The 19885-nt window shown below is 44.6% G+C and overlaps 1 protein-coding gene across 3 annotated transcripts in view; it reads left to right on the top strand.

Annotated features, from left to right (window-relative positions):
* The window catches only part of OSBPL10 (oxysterol binding protein like 10), a 307285-nt gene that overhangs the window by 239247 nt on the left and 48153 nt on the right, over positions 1–19885 (top strand). For all 3 annotated transcript variants that reach the window (XM_032408850.1, XM_032408852.1, XM_032408851.1), the window contains exon 6: positions 488–642. In XM_032408850.1, the coding sequence (XP_032264741.1) occupies positions 488–642 (155 nt within the window). The remainder of the gene's footprint in view (positions 1–487; positions 643–19885) is intronic.

Here is a 19885-nt window from a genome sequence, read left to right as displayed (position 1 = left end):
GGGGGGGGGGGGGGGGGGGGCGAGGCACGTGATGCCGGCAACTTTGCAGGTCATTATGCCGATTGGCAATTAAACCACAATTTGAGCAGCTCCTTTCTGATAAAATTTGACTTGTTGTTTATTCTAATGTTTTAATGATAAATATCTTTATATAAATATTTTTTCTTAAAAAATTAAGAAAAACACTTTTAAAAAATATGCCTTTGGTGAATGCGATTTTTTTTTTCTTTTTTTTTTGCCCAAGGATGGGGAAAGAAACAGCCTATGGTAATAATTCTGGTACTGCCATCATACAGAAACTAGTTTATAAGATCCAAATCCACACTTGGTACCTCGTTCAGAACAAGCCTGCTTAAATTTACCACAGTCCGCTTCAAATTGGGCCCATTTCAAGTCCGTCTCCTTATACAATGGGGTACACATATTCTTGAGCTGTAGATGTTTTAAGTTGGAACATACTTGGCATCATTCTCGGTCTTTATTGCAGAGAACATCCTGGGGTGGCACGGGCCCAAGTCACATTCCACAGAGCAGCTGAAAAATGGGACCCTTGGCTCTTTGCCATCAACCAGTGCCAACATAACCTGGGCGATTTTACCAAACTCCGCTGCAGAAGAGCAAAGCTTGCCGCCAGAGCCCGAGGTAAGCGAGCCGTTAGTTCTCTCTCTGCACCCGTGTGGCTTGTGTTCTCGCTTGTTCAGAAATGTAGTAATTATATTTGTAACTTGCTCATCTCTTTGTTTGAAGAGGAGACAAATTATAAAATGGACACATTGCCTGGAGAGACAAAATCGGCTCTGGGCACGCCTGGCACTTCTGTTCTCGTGTCTGGCAGCTGCCGTGGCTGAAATGTGATCCTACCAATGAGGAATCTCCTATTTTCATTGAAATGGGAGTCATTTTAACTTCAAGTGGGAGAAATTCAAACGCACCCATTAAAATGATGCCTGTTGACATGCTGGGAGCAGTTACAATATATTATGTCGCTCCCCTGAATAATGGCTTCTTCATGTGGTTTGTGCTAACATTAGCGCCTGCCTCACACGCTCGACCCCTGCATGCGTCCCTGGGGCCGTGGTTGAGACTCCTGGGCCTCCCCTCCAGCTGCGGGGACTCCTGCCCTGCCAGGTCAGGGTCGGGGGCGGGTGGGGGGGGGGTGGCCCCTGCAGAGCCTCCCGATGAGCCAGGCCTCGGCAGGCTCCGTGGACTGCCCCCTGCCCACACGCTTCTCCCGACTAACCGTGCCTCCCAGTGACCACTGGAAGGGAGCCACACACAGCGCGTCCTCCTGTCGATTTCACTTTGTGTCACAAGGGAACTTCTATATTTTCTTTTCTGTTTGATGCACGCATTCTCTCTGCGGGACCTTGTGAACTGGGCTGAGCCATACCTGACTCACGCGTTAGAGGTTGTTCTTAATTCTAACTGAAATCCCCTTAGCCTGAAAAATGTAGGGTGCTCATAAAATCTGTTGGGGAAGGTAGAGAGCCCCAAGGCAGCTGCTTGGGTCCAATGGTCTTGGTTATCAATTGAAAGTTTTTTCCAAGCTTCACATGATCATATTCTGGGACAGGGACTTTGGTAGCTTGGCTCTTACAGAGGTAGGATCAGCCTGCCTATAAGTGTTCCATTAGCATCTATAAGGTGCCTTCGCAGGGTATGAAAAGAATAGGGGACGTGAGATTCTCAAAGGCACTTGCCTCTGCCTGTACCAGGAGTTTCAGTTTGAAACACTCGCAACTGATGTATAGGTGAACTGGCAGGTAAGTTGGTGATGGAATAAATGGTAGGAGCCCCACTGTCCTATTGCTCTTTTGAGAGCCTTGGCGGCTGGCGGGGGGGGGGGGGGAGTTGGCATTTGAGGGTGAGGTGCTTAGCCGCTCAAGAGTTGAAAACTACAATAATATCCTTCATTCCCTTGGCAGAGAACCTTTGGGGTTCACGTCATAATAAATACATTTAAAATCTTGCTCTAGGGAAGAATTAAGAGTAGGGAAGTAAGTTATTAGATCTTCAGTAACAATTTTATAGGATCTCATTCCCAGCAGCATTCTTGGGCAAAACCCAACAGAAGCCATAACCTAGGAAGCTTACTTATTAGGGCTGGTGTCCTCGCCCATTCTGGGAATCCTTCTGCGTGTTTTTTCTGCTTTTCCTCTAATCCTGAAGCTCGAGAGGCCAGGCCTGTCCTTTTTACTTAAAATTGTTGCTCTCTTTGCCTTACCAGTCACTGGCATTGACAGAAGAGTATATAATTGTCCACAAGAAAGGACTAGCTTCCAGGTTCAACTTTTTAAAAATACTTTGAAAGAGAAGAACTAGGGAGAACTTTTTTCACCCTTAAGTTATAAACAGCATCAATTTCTGGTTGTCGTATTACCTTTACTCCAGTCAGAGCGGTGTAAGGTATTGGTAGGTAAGTCCTCATAGCAGGGAGGACTTATGGGGACATGATGGTGTTTTGATGGTTTTCGGAGAAGGGAGAGTTTGAGACTCCTTTCATTTTTTCCAGTGATCGCTGTGGTAGATGCTTCTCACAACCCCAACAGCTAGTGTTGGTTGGATACTATTTTTACTCTAGGCCATTGTGCTTTGTCACTTTTTTTTTGTTTTTCTTTTGAGAACTGAAGAAGCTAGCAATATTGACCCAATCATTTTCCTGTCAGAAAAAGGAAAATGTTTCCATTGCCTCCTTTTTGCACAATTCGGAGAGATAACCCAAGAAGGAGTGAAGTGAAATTCCTAGAGGCTAAAAATTCCTTGTGAATATGTTCCTTAACCCTTCAATATAGAGAATGAGTTACTATGTGAGTGATCGCCAGTGAAACTCAGGATTGTAGTTACTGTGGCACTTTAATTGAGTAAACTATTTTCTTCTGGTTTGCTGCTTGTTTTAAATCTTTAGAAGCAATAATTAGGGTATAAAAGGTATACCTCCCTCTGATGGGTGTGTGCTTTTTTAATACCAGCAAGCAATTAACTCAATCCAGTTCTCACTGGACACAGACTTGGCATCATACAGTTCAGTTCAACTCTGACATGGTCTCCCTGGGGAGAGCTTCGCATCCCACAGGTGAAGGGCTCAGCCCCACAAGACTGTCCTGCCCCTCGACCCCCCACACACACCTTCAGCCAATCACAAGTTCAGGTCACCTGTGCTTCTGCCAATGGGCTATAGATCAGAGGTTCTCATGACCCCCTCCTTGGGTTTTCATAATTTGCTTGAATGGCTCACAGAACTCAGCGAAACACTTCCCAGTTTATTATAAAAGATTAGAATTCAGGAACAGATGGAAGAGATGCTTGGGGAAGGCGCGTGAGCTGCCATGACCTCCCCAGCAACACCCCCAGCACCTCCCCAAGTTCACCAACCCGGAAGCTCTCTGAACCTTGTTGTTTTGGGGTTTTATGGAAGCTTCATTCCAGAGGCAAGACTGATTAAATTGTTGGTGACAGAACTCCACCTCCCCCAGCCCCTCCCCCGGAAGTCAGGGGGTGGGACTGAAAGTTGCACCCCTCTAATCATCGTGTTAGTTCCACTGGAGACAGTCACCATCCTTAGGTTCCCAAGGGGCTTCTAAAGGTCACTCATTAATGTAACAAAAGACACCTTCATCTCTCTCATCCCTTCAGGAATTCCAAGAGTTTTAGGAACACTATGCCAGGAATGGGGACAAAACCAAATATATATATTTCTTGTTATAAATCACAGTGTCAAACTCCCTACCTAGTGCTGGCTTTACTGTAAAACAGCTTACAGATACTGGGAAAATTAATGCATTTTCAAGCTTCATCAAGTTTAATTCCCAGCAGAATAAAACTCAAAGACCAATGTGTATTTAATACATGAGTTAGAGCAGAACTGTAGTTGGCTCTATTATCAAGTGCAGTGATCTTAAAATTTTATTCTGCTGGGGCTAGAACTAACTATATGTGAAAGTGAAATATTCTTCCATAATGAGATGAGTTAGGATCTTGGTTTTACCCATTAGCAGAACAATTTTTCAAGTCTCTTAGCACCATTTGAAATTTAAATTTAGACAGAAAAAGGTTTTTGTTGTGCTATCTTTGGGGAAGAATGCCTTGTACCAGGACAGGGAGAACTGTGATGGGGAGATACTGGGATTGGCTCTCTTGACCTTCATTTCCACCCTCCTGATGGGAAACCTAACAACTGCATGTCCAAGAATTTCTTACAGTTAGGTTTCTGAATGCATGACAGGTCCCATAAATGCATTTCTGTGAGATTTGGAAGGCTGAGATGGAGACCAAGTTTCCTCTGCTGGTGCTGCTGGTGGGCAAGGTCATGGGGATGTGGGTGTTCCGAGGCACTTGCAGGGACCAGATGCATTGTCCTGGGGCCTTAGGCCCACCTACACGGACTTGACAAGCTGTTGGGTTGGCAGCAGCGGCCACTTCCCAACACTGGGATCATGACTACCTACCGTGGTGTGTCCTTGAAATAAAGAGTTGAAAGGGGACTTTGCTCCTCCATACCTTTCAGAGATTCTGTAAGCACCTAATTCCCATACCCAGTCCCTTTCTGATTGAAATACCTGGTGTGGTTTCTGTTTCCTGCTGTGGATCAAGACTGGTGAGCCATTGGAATAGGAAAGCCGAGGGTGACATGGAGACAATCACGAATGTGACCGTGTATACCTACCTTTCTGAAGGGACAGAACCTTAAGATTTCTAAAAGTCAGTTGTATTGAGGCATAATTTAGGAATAATAAAAGTCACCCTTTTAAAATACAATTTTATCACTTTTAAGCCCATTAAAATATGGAATAATTCTATCACTTTCCAGAATTCCCTAGTGTTCCTTTATACTTAAGCCCTTGGCAGTCCTCTTCTGTTTTCTGTCCATATAGCTTTGCCTTTTCTGGAATGGCATTTAAATGAAATCATATAGTATGTAGCCTTTTTAGTAGGGTTTCTTTTGTTTAGTGGAATGCATTTGTGATTCATCCATGTTGTTATATTAGTCAGTGGTTCATGCCTTCTTATTGCTGAATAGTATCCATTGGATTCAGAGTTTGTTTATCCATTCACCAGATGAAGAACGTTTGGTAAACTTAACTTACTCAAATCCCCCATGGATAAAATAGAAAAAGGGAAACGTTTAATATAGTATTGTATTAATCATATAAGGCAGATATTTGGTGCCCATATACTTACCCCCTGGTCTGGAGGGAGAAGATGGAGGGTCAGTTCTATTTATCTCTCTATTGGAGACCCTGAACAGAGGGTTTTATTTATTTATTTATTTTTAAAAGATTTTATTTATTTATTTATTTGAGACAGCGAGAATAAGAGAGAGAGAGAGAGAGAGCGCACATGAGAGGGGGGAGGGTCAGAGGGAGAAGCAGACTCCCTGCTGAGCAGGGATCCCGATGCGGGACTCGGTCCCAGGACTCTAGGATCATGACCTGAGCCGAAGGCAGTCACTTAACCAACTGAGCCACCCAGGCGCCCCTGAACAGAGGGGTTTTAAAGCTTGTGCCTCAAGAGCATGCTGTCAGTGGGGCATCCAGGTGGCTCAGTCAGTTAAACATCTGACTCTTGGTTTCAGCTCAGGTCATGATCTCATGGGTCGTGAGATAAGAGCCCTGTGTCTGGCTCCACGCTCAGCTGAGAGTCTGCTTGAAGATTTTCTCCCTCTGCCCCTCCCCACCACCACCACCAACAGCAGCAACAACAACAACAACAACACACTGTCAGTTCCTGGCGACCCTTGGGTTGATTGTTCTTTATAAACATTGCCTAGTTAATTGTCTGAACTACAGTGGCAACAAAGCTATTAAGAGACCACACACCCTACTCTCCCCCAAATCTAGCAGATTCAGAAAGACTTCTCATAATGCCCCCAAGTACTGACCACTAGCATTTAGGCAAATGAGCTTCAGTTAGAAAATTGCAAAATTGAATTTTTAAGTAAGCATGTCATCATCTCTCCCACTCTTCCCTAAGGGAGGAGATTGTTTTACAAATAAAGGAGGGAGACACATACAAAAGATTCAGCTGAATTTTCCTCAAGAAGAATTTCCATGCCCTTGGTGGATTTGTCATTTTAGCAGTGAACTTTTGAACCACTTAACGACATAGGATGCTGGCAGTTTGAAATCCTCTGACATTCAAGTTGAAGCCTGGCCCTTATAATCCCCTCAACCCATTTTTATCATCTCTTCTTCCTCTCCATGATATATAAATGTATAAATAGATGTGACTGAGGGTGTTTATCAGGCATGGGATGGTGATAGATTTTGGAAGATAAGCTAATAGGTTGTTTTGATCCTTTGGATAATTAACACAAATGTTGAGTCTTATGTGTTTGTTCAAAATATGTGACCCATATTTATTTGATTCCAACCATTTAATGAAGGAGTGAGACAGCTGTCACTGACTTATAGCCATTGAAAATCACTTTATGGAATTCTGTGATAACCCCACAAAATTGAATTTCAAATGGTCGCTACACAGGAAATTTTGTTGATCACGTTTGTTAGAATTTGTTCCAAGGAAGTTTGTGGGTGATACGATTTCCCCTCCCTCCCCCACGCCCGTCCTGTCACGAGTTTGATTGTATCTCCTTCCCAGTTCCTGTAGAACAGACTTTTTTCCTCTTTGAATCATGGCCTTTGAGTCACTAAATCTTAGAAGCATTGTTAGGGGTCCAGTGGCTGCTCTCCAAACTGGAGTGGCTGACTAATTTGCCAGAAGTCCACACAGCTGGCCTGTGGGAGACAAGATGGATATCTGGACTTCCTGCCTCCCAAGCCAGTGCCTTTCCCGTATACCAGACCATCTCCTGTATCTAGTAGATACAGTAACTGAGAATCCAACAATCAGTGGCTCAAGCAATAAATGAAGTCTTCTCACACAAGAATTCTGCCAATAAGTACTTCCACGTTTGGTATAGCAACTCATGAGGGCCTCAAAGATGTAGGCTTCTGGAAACCGTATGGAGATTCCTCAAAAAATTAAAAATAGAATTACCGTATGATCCGGCAATCTCACCTTTGTGTATTTAGCCAAACAGTATCAGGGAGGTGGTGTCTTTAGGACGCAGCTAAGGTTAAGCGAGGTCATAAGGTGGGGCCCTCATCCAGGACCCTAATCCAGTAGGACTGTAGTCTTGTAAGAGGAGAGAGGACACAGTGAGAGGAGGGCCTTCAGCAAGCCAGGAAGAGCACTTTCATAGAACCCAGCCATGCTGGTAGCCTGCTCCCTGTCTTCCAGCCTCTAGAACTGTGAGAAAATAAAGTCTCTTGTTTACACCTCCTCATTCATGGTATTTTGTGGGGCAGCATGAGCGGACTAAGATACCCAGCTTCTTAACTCCCTGCATATTTCACACTAGTTAGAATTATTTTTTAAAATATCTTGAGATGAGAAGCAGGAGAAATGGTTTTCAGCCAAGGGACATTTCCAGGTTAGTATGCCAAGACGATGTAGGTCCTGGGGGTATGTGGCTGCAAGTCTGTCTGTGGCCTGTAGCAATTAAGATGACCATCTGTAAGATGGGATGGAAGTTGAAGACGTGTTTTTATGGTATTCTAGAAGGCTGTGGTTGTTCTGCCTCCCATGGCTAAGGGCTCCTTTTGGTCTTGTAAAAAAAACTCCACATTTTTCGGCCTTTTTTTCTTAACAAATCAACAACAAATATAACCATCACACACAGACCTAAGCCCTGTGTGCATTTTTCAAGGGCTCCTTGAACTTGGTTTCTGGCGGCATTAATGAGCTCTCCTACTACAAGGCAGCTTTGCAGGGGATTAATTTCAGTTTATGCTCCCTTTCCAAGGACTTGTTCCTTCTTCCATCCTACTTCTCTTTCTCTTCCTCTCTCCCTTTTTGTGGGTGGTAATTAAGGTTTTGTTTTGTTGATTGGGTGTTATTGTTGTTTTTGTTGTTGTTGGTTTTTTTTTTTTTTTTTTTTTTTTTTTTAGAGAGAGGGAGATCGTGAAGGGGAGCAAGGGCAGAGGGAGAGGAAGAGAGAGAATCTCAAGCAAACTCCCCACTGAGCATAGAGCCTGACGTGGGGCTGGATCTCATGACTTGAGCCGAAATCAAGAGTCAGATGCTTAAATGACTGAGCCACCCAGGCGCCCCAGGGTGTTACTTTTATAAGAGAGAGGTGAAATGTAGCGGAAGGTCCCAGCTCTACTTTCTGGGGGGCCTGTAGGGTGTGTCTCAAGACTTTTTTCGGGTTTCAACACTGGAATAAGCAGGTCTTTGGGGGTAGCCTTAGGAGTGGTCACCGTGTTGCCTCCCTTCTCTCCCCTCCCCCCCCCCAAGCCAGTGTGGCTTTGTGACATAAACACCTGCGCCCAGACTGTTGGGGAGGCAGCCACCTTGGATTTGACAGCTGTGAGCTGGAGCCATATGAAAAAAACCAGCCCCGAGTGGTATAATCTCATCTACTCTGCAGCAGTAGTCAGAAGATTAAGCGCTTTGAACCCGGTGAATGAATGGGCATAAAACCCTGCCGTGTTTAGTAGGGTTTTTTTTCTCTCTGCCTTCCTCTCACTGCTGGTGCCACGAAGGGAAGAAGTCAGATCTGAACCAGCGGTGAAGAGTTGAAGAGATTGTAGCGATGTGGTATGATAATTTTCAGTATTCTGATTTTTGGGGTCTTTTCTCTCCTCCTATAAATGTGGCCCCAGATTTTACAACCCACTCCGCTTTTTCCCTTGCTGGCCTGCTCCCATGAAATTATACCAGGAGAAATGAGCTTTTCACCATCTGCCTGGCTTACATTTTTATTTGCCCACAGTGAATAACTATTCTCAAGGTGATTTATCCTCTGCCTCAGATGACGTTCACTTTCCTGAGATGCAAAGTCAACGCTCTGAGATTTATGATCTTGGGGAAAGAATGTTATGGAAGAAAAGAGTACAATCTTTTCTCGCATATACTCTGGGCTTTGCCTGAATTAATCAATGAGTTCTGTATCCCTTTTGCAATTTGACTTGAATTTTGTGGATGGCTGTGGATACCCTAGTACTACACGGTGCGCAGGGGCTTACTGGGTGCTAAATCAAGATTGTATATTTTTAAGTTTTTGGTAAGAAAGGTGTGAGCTACTGACCAGGCAGAATGTAGATTGTGTGTGTGTGTGCAGGAATAAGAAAGCTGTAGCACTAAGTCCTGGTAGTGATTTTCAGACTCGGTGGATACAGGACTCCACCACTTGAACACACTTTACCAGTAACTAGTTGGCTGGCCATCCTGTCTCCAGTTCACCTCAGGACCTTAGCCCTTGAAGATATTAGAGCAACAAGGGTCACATGGTGGGCTCTGTGGGGTGAGAGTGTACTCAGGTGTCATGTGACACCCCGTCACCACCATCTTGTTTCTCCTCTGGCAGAGTGCACTCCCACCCCTCCCCCGACGCCCCGGCCCCTTTTCTCCGTCATTTCCATCCCCACCCCACCCCGCCCCTGCAGCCAGCTAAGTGGATGCTGGACTGTCCCGATGTTATATTTGGCTCTCTCTACTGGCTGTGCTTATCCCAGCAAATGATCTCATCGTGAAAAAGCATTAGAAGAGTGGCAGAAAGACAGACACATGGAGGAAAAGGAGACCATAACCTTTTTGGAAATGAAATTCAACATACTGGAGAACTGGATAGCCTTAAAACCATGGGAGTGTTCTTCAGAGTGTCCCACATCTCTCTTTACATTTTCCTCGATCTCACCCGAGTTTCTTTCCTTTCAAAAGAATAAGAAATGTATGTAACTTTGTTTTTTTTAGAGTTATTTTAAAATTTATATTGCGGAGGTATTAAATCTCAACTCCTTCTGGTGAACGTAGAGTACGTAAGCCACATTACGAGCTTCAAAGAGCTTTGTGGGTCACTCTGGAAATGGCCCTCTTCCATGAATGATGTTATGTTTTGGAAAATGTGTTTCAGATTCCAAATCTTTCTTTTCAATGGCCTTTGTACTGAAATGCAGGGCCAGCTTGTAGTTCTGACCTAAAAAAAAAGAAATATATTATGTAATTCAGGGAGAAAAGGACTCCATTGGGGATTGTGAAGTTTTCTCATGGTAGACTGATACCAATTTCATGCTCTGAATTGAGAAAAAGACATGGAAGCAGGGGAAAGGGACCACTTTTACGTTTACCTGCCTTTTTGTATTCTGCTAGAATGCATTTTTAGAGCTAAAAACTTTATTTAGAATGAGCTCTTATATAGAAATTCCCATAATGGGAAAATAGGCACCCATTTTAGATGCTGCTCTGTGACATCATGGTTTGCACTTAGGTGAGTGGAGACCCCTGTGCCTTGCGGAGTGAGGGAGAGGTGTCACAGCGGTTGCTCCCAGAAAGCCTTTACAAACATCAGAGTGCCTGCGTCACAGAAGCAAGCTTTTGATTTATATCCTTTTTGAACACGATTCCTTGAAGAAGCAGTCAGTAGAACATAAAGTACAAAATAATAATAAAGACAATGAGGGGCGCCTGGGTGGCTCAGTTGGTTAAGCGTCTTTGTCTCAGGTCATGATCTCAGGGTCCTGGGAACGAGCGCCACCCCCCTCAGGCTCCCTGCTCAGTGGGGAGTCTGCTTGTCCCTCTCCCTCTGCCCCTACCCCCCTCTTGTGCGCATGCGTGCTCTCTCTCAAATAAAATCTTAAAAAAAAAAAAAAGACGAGGGGGCGCCTGGTTGGCTTCGTGGGGCATGCGACTCTTTCAGGGTCTTGGGTTCAAGCCCTACATTGGGCATAGAGATTACTTAAAAAATATATTAAAAAATAAAGACAATGAGAGATTTTGTTTTAGATAATTTGGCTGAGATGAATAAAAAGTTTTTGAAAGTCTGAGGGGTATTTTGAGAGGAGGTATGTTAATGGTTGCATTTCTAGGACCATAGGAATAAAGCTAATATTCTCCTTCTTTTGAGCATTTTGGCATCAAGCAGATGTCAGTTTAAGCTGTCCCTGATGGAGGTAGCAGGCTGCCTCTCTAGGACTCCCACTGTGGAGGTGACAGGGTGATCTGAAACCTATCGCCTTCACTGACTGCCATGGGGGCGTGGGCAGTATCAGTGGTAATGATGGGAGTCCTTTCCTGATGGAAATGTTAGAATCAGATGAGATCACATATTTTCAGTGTTCAGCCCAATGCCTGGTACATAGTAGGTACTCAGTGGTAAGCCCTTATTCACATTGTTCTTTGCAAATCCCTGTCCGTGGATATGAGTGTCTCGAGAAACCCCTAAGAACATGTGTTCCTGTGCTATCCTGGGTTCCTCAAGGGAGATTCATTTCTCTTTTGTTAGTCTTTCAAAAGAGTAGTCTGCGTGTAAATGACAAGTATATTTGTATGGTGAGGCATGATTTACAAAGGGCTTTCATTAATAACTTATTCAAATATGGCTTCTCCCGATATAGCTAATTTAATAACCATGAAGGCAGTTTTGTTGCTGGTGTCTTGTCTGCGTTCTCTCTGAGGAAGTCCTAAAATCAGCTAGCTGGGCCCCTGGGTGGGCCCAGGTTACTGGACATCTGTAGGGTGAGATGCCCAGGTGGGCTGATTTCCACAGCGTAGCCCAGGCTTGCCCACCAGAGGAAGTCTGGGGTGTCGAGAAATAAAGGAAGTCTAGGCAGGTTGTTTTAGCTTCCCATTCCTGCTGTAACCAATTGCCACACATTTAAGAGCTTAGACAACACAAATTTATCATCTTCTGGTTCTGTAGATTAGAAGTCTGGGACACGAGTCTCTCCCAGTGGGCTAAAATCAAGTTGTTGGCAGGACTACATTCCTTTCTGGAGGTTCTAGGTGAGAACCCATTTCCTTGGCTCTTCCAGCTTCTAGAGGCTGTCTGCCTGCCTTGGCTCATGGTCCCTTCCTCTTCTGGGCCAAGAATATTGCTTCTCTTTGGCTCTTTCCATAGTCCTGTCTACCTCTGACTTCCCTCCTCTGTCTCCCTCTTCCATTTTTAAAGACCCTTGTGGTTATGTTGGGCCCACCCAGATAATCCAAGATAATCTCCCGACTTTAAGTTCAGCTGACTAGCAACCTTAATGCCCTACTGCCACGTAGCCTGACATCGTCACCATCCTGGGGATTAGGACTTGGACGTCTTTGGGCCATTCATCAGCCCACCGCAGCAAGCGCATTAGTTGGCATTCACCAGATACATTAGAAATACCATGGAAATCAACCTGAGATCCATCTCTGGCTCCAAGTAGAGCACATTGTTCAATTGTTCCTTTGCGGAAGGCAGTCCGCTCAGCTGGCTGTGCTATTAGAAGAAGTCACTGGCTTTGCTTTTCGTACACAGTGGAACTAGTTCAAACTTGTTTTTGCCAGTTGGCCACCGGCCCTCACCCCTTCACCGACTCCCACGGCCTCCCCAGAGCCTCAGGATTAAACCAGACATGGAAGCCTGTGGTCATTTCTAACAGTTTATACAGTTCTTAGGTTGGCAGTGGAAGGAGGAGGACTTTAAAAATTATTGTGAAACAACGTAATTGTTGCCATAAAAATAATAGCAGAGGCTTTTGTAGGAAGTCAGAAATAAAAGTCCACTGTTTCAACTCTTCTTTAGCTGCTGCCTCCAGCAGGGGGCTACTGTCTCTCTTCTGGGGAGTTTGCACAGCAAACATACATATATATATAGGAATTCTTACAACTATGAAATTACACTACAGATAACGTGTATAGGTAAAGTGGCTTTTTAATTGAACAATACATCTTCAGTACCCTCCCATGTCAGTATACGAAGATTGTTTGCATCCCTTTAAACAGCTACGGAGCAGTCAACTCTAGGGTTGTGTCATGATTCGGGGAACCCTGTGCCTTATTTAATTAGACCTTCTGAGAGACATTTAGGTTGTCCAGTTTTTCTTTTACAAATACGGTTCTGCTCATATTTTGCACACTTAACGCAACTATGTCTCATATAGGGGAACTGTCTAGCAGTGGAGTTTAAGTGGAATTCAGTCAACAAATGTGGGAGTTAAAAATTCTTCTAAGTATTACCAAATTGCTCTCGAAGACTGAGACAAATTTATACTTCCGCAGCGGTGTGTGAGGGCTACTATTTTCCTGTACTTTTGCCATTAGAAACGAATATCAAGTGCCTGTTTTCTTGCCAGTTTTTATTTTTATTTTATTTTTAATATTTATCTTTAAGCTCTATGCCCAGTGTGGGGCTTGAACTCACGACCCCGAGATCAAGAGTCGCACGCTCCACTGGCTGAGCCAGCCTGGCTCCCCTCTGGTTTTTAATTTTAGAAGAAAAATGGTGTCTTGTTGTACTTTCTATTTGGTACTTATGAATGAAGTGAAGAATATGTTTCACATATTAGCCATTAATGTTTCTCTTGTTCACAGCCTCTGCACATTTTTCAATTCATTTGGACTTTCTAATTAATATTTTATAAGTGTTCTTTTTATATTAAGCCAATTAGTTCTTCATAATGTGGGGCAAGTATTTTGTCCACATCTTGGGTGCACTTCAGATATGAGAAGTAATGGCAGCAATTATGGTTACAGTCACCACTGCAGAATCTTTTCCCGTGAAGGATCTCTTAGTTTGAATCGGGTTGAGAGTCAGACTCTCATTACATCCTTTTGTAATCTAGTGTTAGTTTCAAATGAGGCTCCAGAATTGTATGTGTTGCGGTCTAGGAACACCACCAGGATGAGCCAGCATGTTGCTCTGTTTGGGAGGGAGGTACAGTAGCTATGGGAATAGCCGTGAGCCGAGATAGACGCTTGTCCGTCTTGGAAACATCATCTAGCAAGAACCAAATGGTCCTCTCATAAAGACTACTGACTACGTAGAGCCCTTGTTATCCCCACCCTCACCTTCTCCCTGGTCCTACTCCTTGCTGTGAAGGAAATGTGGAAATGTGTATAGATAGACTCATTTGACAGTGGTTCTGGTTTGGACCCTCTCTCTCCATCCAGGGTCTGACGTTGCTGGTTTTTAAGACAGTTTTATGTAGGATACTTATTAACTTGGAAAAAACAACAGTGGTTTATTTCTCAAAAATGAAGCACTTAATATCAGAAGTTAAACTTTTTTTTTTTTTTTTTTTTTTTTAGTTCTAAAGACTTTAGATTATGGATGGCATGATAAAGTAACCAGTTAAATATCAATTTCAAGCAAAACATCACATACCATGGGTTATTTTTAAACTTCCATGAGGGTTGTTTGTTTCATGAATGGGATGAAGACTTAGTGTACAAGAGTACAACATTTGTCAAAATGTCTACCCAAGTAATGGAAAACCTAGCTTCAAGAGCCCGCATAGCAGGCTGGGTTATGCTGGAGAAATGGAAACTGCATCAGGGTAATCATTAAAACAGAACAAAACAAAACAACCAATGAAAACAGGAACTTAGTATTTAGAAGAGTGTAGGTCCCGCCAGAGTACATTTACACCTTAAAATTCACTGTCTTCTTTTTGTGCTAAATACAATAACCCACAGTTCTGATCATTAATAGAGCTCACCACACATGTTCACGGTCCCCTAGGGTGACTACAGCTGTCTCACAAATTTGCCTTTGAAGTTTTCACTGAATGAAGCATTTGGAAAATGGGGCAATGCAGAGTGTGATAATGTGACAGTTTTTCAAGCAGAAGACATAGTAAGCCTCATTTGGATTTTATGGCAGTGGAATAATAGGGGGAAAATATGAATTGTTACAATTACCCTCTTAGATTCTAAGTATCAATTCACATTTGAATAAAAGTAGAAAGAAACCTCCTTTGAATACCCTCAGTCACAGTGGCTAGAAAAATGGACATACATAATGCAAATTAAGAAGCAGAGAAAATGCCTGCTATTTGAGCCAGAAGGTACTGAGTGGGATTTAGAGATTGTAGCTTTAATAGGGCCTTATTGGTGCTTCCCCATCGTAGAATGAAGAGCTGGAGGCGGTTTTGTTCTGGTTTCTTTCTTTCTTTCTTTTCTCCTACAAAACACTACTGCCTGTTTCTCCTGGATGCTTTCCCATCCGTTAGTATTTACAAAAATCTGGATATAGTGGAAATATACCAGACCTCTTTTTAAGAAAAACGAAAAGTCTAAAATCGCCCGAGCTTTGCGTTGTTTCTAAAATTCCTAGCTCTTGATGTGCTTCTAGCACTAGATCATTGGCTCTTTTGAGAGTCAGGAAATAGTAATCCAGAAACTCGACCTTTTGGAGTGAGATGGTGTAGACTTGGCACAATTTAGATCCTGGAGGGCCGGGGTTCTTTGGTGTATGTACTGATACGTGCCTCGGGGCCCAGGAAATCCTCAGTGTGGGCTGGAGAGAACAGTATCTGCGGAGGAGTCCTTAATGCCCTTTGCTTCTTCCATTATTCATGATGTAGTCCCTTTTTGCCTTCAAAGAACAGTAAATGCCTCGTGCTTTTAATGACTTGTAAATCAAAACTATTCTGTGGTTTGCAGTGCCCCTGGTTATTTCCTTTGTGTTATCATACCCTTCCGGGATTTCCATCGGAAAGAAGCAGTTGGGAATTTCTAAATGAGAGGCATAAATGATTAAAATGGACGGATGAAATTCAGAGTCAGAATGAAAGGACCGCCTGGTGGGGCCACTGATGAAAATACAATCACCCTCTTCCAATCAAAGTTTATAGCTTTCCATTTCCGTTTTGGGGCTGTCAAGTGGAATTTCCAGAACCTGAGAGAACGTTGAGAAAGACCGTTTGTTTCTTCAGCGTGTGTCTACGCAGTTTTTTGAGAACAGTTGTCCATTTGTCCATGTTTGGGTCCCCTTGCGCCTCAGGCGGTGCCGTGTGCTCAGGAGGCGCTCGGGGTTGGGTTTGGAGAACCAGAGGGGCCAATAGTCCATCTCCTGCTAGTCTTTTCCGGGGCCTGCTTGCTTGTCTCTGCTGCCCCCTGTGGCCTGCGGTGGTTAGAGCAGTGCTTCTCAACCGCTAGAACGTACCAGAAGCGCCTGGAGGGCTTGGCAGAACACAGGTTCTGCAGGGCCATGGGGGAGGAAATGGGAAGTTATCCAGTGGGCGTAGGGTTTCAGTTTGGAAGCTGAAAAAATTCTAGAAAGCTGTTGCACGACAGCGTCCATACAGGTAACACACCGTTAATACTTAAAAATAGTTAAGATGGTAAAAAAAAAAAAATGAATTGGGTATAAAGTGATACATTGGTCATAAGCCATGTTATACTGTACACTAAGGTCTCTCATTGCACCATATATAAATTATACTTCAACTAAAAAATAGAAGCCAAAAAACCCCAAACATCCACAGTTCTGGACTCATTGGCCCCAGAGTTTGATTCCATAGGTGTGGGATGGGCCCCTAGCCTGGGTTATCTCTGATGGTTTTCTTGATCGTCTTCGTTGTCAAGTTCCCAGTGATGCCGAGGCTGCAGGTCCGGAAACCACACATTATGTAGGCCTGATTCGGAGCTTCTCCTACAGCTGCTCTGCACATCCTCGTTGCTTTGTGTCTTTTTTTCCTGTCTCTTTCAAGAGTTCCGGCCCATAACTGTGTATAACTTGTGGAAAAAACTAGGCAGCCTAGCAATTGGTGGCGTCAAGTGTGGAGTCTGAAAGCATCGCTAACGTGGTGCCATCGACCTGAGTTTCATTGTGTTTACTCTCTGAATAAAGGTATTTACCATCTGCAGAATCAGAAGAAATCCATCACCCAGCACAAAGCATAAATCAATAATAATTTAAACCATGGATATAGAAAGTCAGAGTTGTATTCTTGGTGTGCATCCATGGTTACAAAAGAAGCAAATCATAGATAGTAGAATTCCTTTAAGTTTTTAGGTCCAGAGTCCTTTTAATACTATTGGTTACCCCCAGTACATCACTCCTTCATCATGTTGTTTCTGAGGCGACTGTATTTGTAAAATTGTCCTTGTGTGCTTTATTAGGAATGTCAGATTTTCAAAATGACCTCTTCTCCGTGAGCTTTGGATTACCAAGAAGTTAAGGAAAGATAGGCCTGGCAGTGGCCTGTGAGTGACCGTGGCAAAGATTAGCCAAAGGGCTGTAGAGGAGGGAGAGATTGTTAACGACCTGGGGTCATTGGAGTCCATATCATGGCATGGGGCTGTGTTTGCAGAGAAAGAACAAATGGTAGAAAGCAGAGAAATGAACGGGGAGGGCGTGGAAAGCATAGAGCAGCCTATCCGATACAACAGGCTACGATGATGGGAATGTTTGTACTCTGACCAATATGGTAGCCACTAGCCACGTGTGACTGGTGAATACTTAAAATGTGGCTAGTGCCATTGGGGAACCGTACTTTAAATTTTACTTATTTTTAATGGATTTGCATAGCTCCATGTGGCCAGTGGCTGTTGTGCTGGGCAGTATGAGGTTAGGGGGTGCCATGAGGGTGCCGTCAACTGTCTAGGCGGGAGGGAGTTCGGGTGAGGAGCAGGAGGGAAAGGGAGAAAGGGGTAGGTGGAGGAGAGCCTTACAGGTTGGGCTGACTGGATAGCAGTTCTCTCTGAGCCATGGAACGGCACTGAAGACTTTCGAATGGAGAAGAGGGTATTTGGGGAAGAACATTCTAGTGGTGCAACACAAGGCGACGTGTAAGAGGGGAATGTTTGGAGCAGAAGGAGAATCTGCACACTGGTAGGATCATACAGTTAGGTGTCTAAGATCTAGGGTGTGGTGGCAGAGATGCGAGCAGGAAGGGATGTGTTGACCAGCTAGATGTCTAGATGGTGTGGTGCTGGAAGGTGTCCGAGCACCTGCGGGGGCCTCAAGTCTGGATGACTAGGCAGGAGTGTGGAGAGCAAAATGGAGACGTCAGGATGCTGATGGGGCCCTTCCAAGGTCTGTCTTGGATCTGAGAGGAGGGAAGGTGAGATGATGTTGGCTTTCTCCCCTGTGAATGCTTCCCGCCTGCATGAATCTTCTGTGCTGTGTTATGTTGCCCACGGTCTACTAGTAACTCCATCTGCAGACATTTCTGGCAGGTCCAGTTTCGCTTCTGGCTCCACCTGCTGCCTTCAGTGCTCGCTCGCTTCCTTATCCGCCTGCCACCATCTTACTACTTTCCCTGGGCCCCTGTCGTAGCTCACTGCGTGATCCCCCAAGGGGGACCCCAAAACCAAACCACGGTCTGCCCAGCAAGGCCTCAGGTTCCAAGAGGACTAAGATCTTTTCCGTATTCCTCTACTGTGCCTCACAGAGAGCCTGACATGCCTATTTACTGCACGAAGGAAGAGGAGGGACCCTTCCTGGAGGCTGTAGGGGAGAATCTGTTCCCTTGCCTTTTCTGGCTTCTAGAGGCTGCCTGCTTTCTTTGGCTTGTGGCCCCTTCCTCTGTCTTCAAAGCCAGCAGTTGTCACATCTCGCTGACCATGCTCACCTTCTGACCACAGCCAGGGAAGGGTTTCTAATTTCTGGGATTCCTGTGATTATACTGGATAATCCAGGACTCTGTTCCTGTTTTGAGGCCCTTAACCACCTCTAGAAGGCCTATTTTGTCACAGAAGGTAACATTCACAGGCCCCTTAGGACACGGACCTCCAGGGGAGACTGTTATTCTGCCTACCCGCAGATGGCTGTGGGGGGGTGGGGAGATGGTGAGCAGGCGGGTGATGCCCGAAGCTAGAGTTTCGGGAGAAGGCTGAGCTTGAGGTAGAAATTTAGAGGTCATTGGTGAATAAATGGTGGAAAGCCATGGCATCAGGTGGGCTCCCCAAGGGAATGAGTCTGAGCCATAAGTTTAAACCATGTGCTGTCCCGCTCAGCCAAACTGTCCGGATGTCATGCCGCTCCTTCTCTTGGAGTGTCCCCTCCTTCCTCTGGCTGCCCTAAGCACTGCCCTTTGGTGACACTCAGCTCAGAGTCTGCCCCTCTGCTCACCCAGGCCACGACCTTCCTCCTGCCCTTGTTGTTTGGCTTTCCATTTTGTCCTTTTATTTATATTTTTATTCTCATTTTTTAAATAACAGCTTTATGAGATATAATTCACATGCCATGCCATTCACTCATTTAAAATGTACCATTTCATGGGTTTTAATGTTTTTGCAGGTAAGTCCCACTATCACCACAGTCAATTTTAGAACATTTTCATCACCCGTGGGCACCTGGGTGGCTCAGTGAGTTAAGCGTCTGCCTTTGGCTCAGGTCATGATCCCAGGGTCCTGGGATCGAGCCCCGCATCGGGCTCCCTGCTCCTGTGGGAAGCCTGCTTCTCCCTCTCCCCGCCTCTCTCTCTCTCTGTCAAATAAATAAAATCTTTAAAAAAAATTTTTTTTCACCACCCCCAAAAGAAGCCCTGTAGCCTTTAGCTATCACCCCTTATTCTGCCCATCCTCCCAGCCCCTGCCCAACTGCTAACCTGCTTTCTGTCTTCATCCGTCTGCCTGTTCTGGACGTCTCCTATAAGTGGAACCATGTCATATGTAATCTTTTACGACTGGCTGTCTTTTCCATTTTAAAGTTTTGTTTTCTTTTTTTTTTTTTTAAGAGAGAGAGAGGGAGGGAGAGAGGGAGAGCATGAGTGGGGGAGCAGCAGAGGGAGAGGAAGAAACAGACTCCCCGCTGAGCAAGGAGCCCGACACGAGGCTCCACCCCAGGACCATGACCCGAGCTGAAGGCAGACGTTTAACCAACTGAGCGCCCCAGGCGCCCCTGTCATTTTCATTTTAAATCTGGATTTTGTCCTTGAATGCTCAAGTTGTCCCCATTGTTTCTTTAGTTTTATTTACTTATTCCTTAACACATTTTTTTATTGAGCATGTGTTATAAAAACCAGCCTTTGTCTTGAGATTCTACAACTGAAAACCTGAATTAGACAGGAGTTCTAATGGGAGACTGTCACGAAGCAGTTTCAAAACACTAGGGTAAGGCCACCACAAGGCCACTACTGTCCACTCCTTGATTCCTGGCCAGTGGTACTAACTGATCACAGCA

This window comes from Phoca vitulina, unplaced genomic scaffold, assembly GCF_004348235.1.
Source record: "Phoca vitulina isolate PV1807 unplaced genomic scaffold, GSC_HSeal_1.0 scaffold10, whole genome shotgun sequence".
Classification (NCBI taxonomy): Eukaryota; Metazoa; Chordata; class Mammalia; order Carnivora; family Phocidae; genus Phoca; species Phoca vitulina.
The sequence above is the reverse complement of the archived record's forward strand: the minus strand, read 5'-3'. Positions and strand labels throughout refer to the sequence as shown.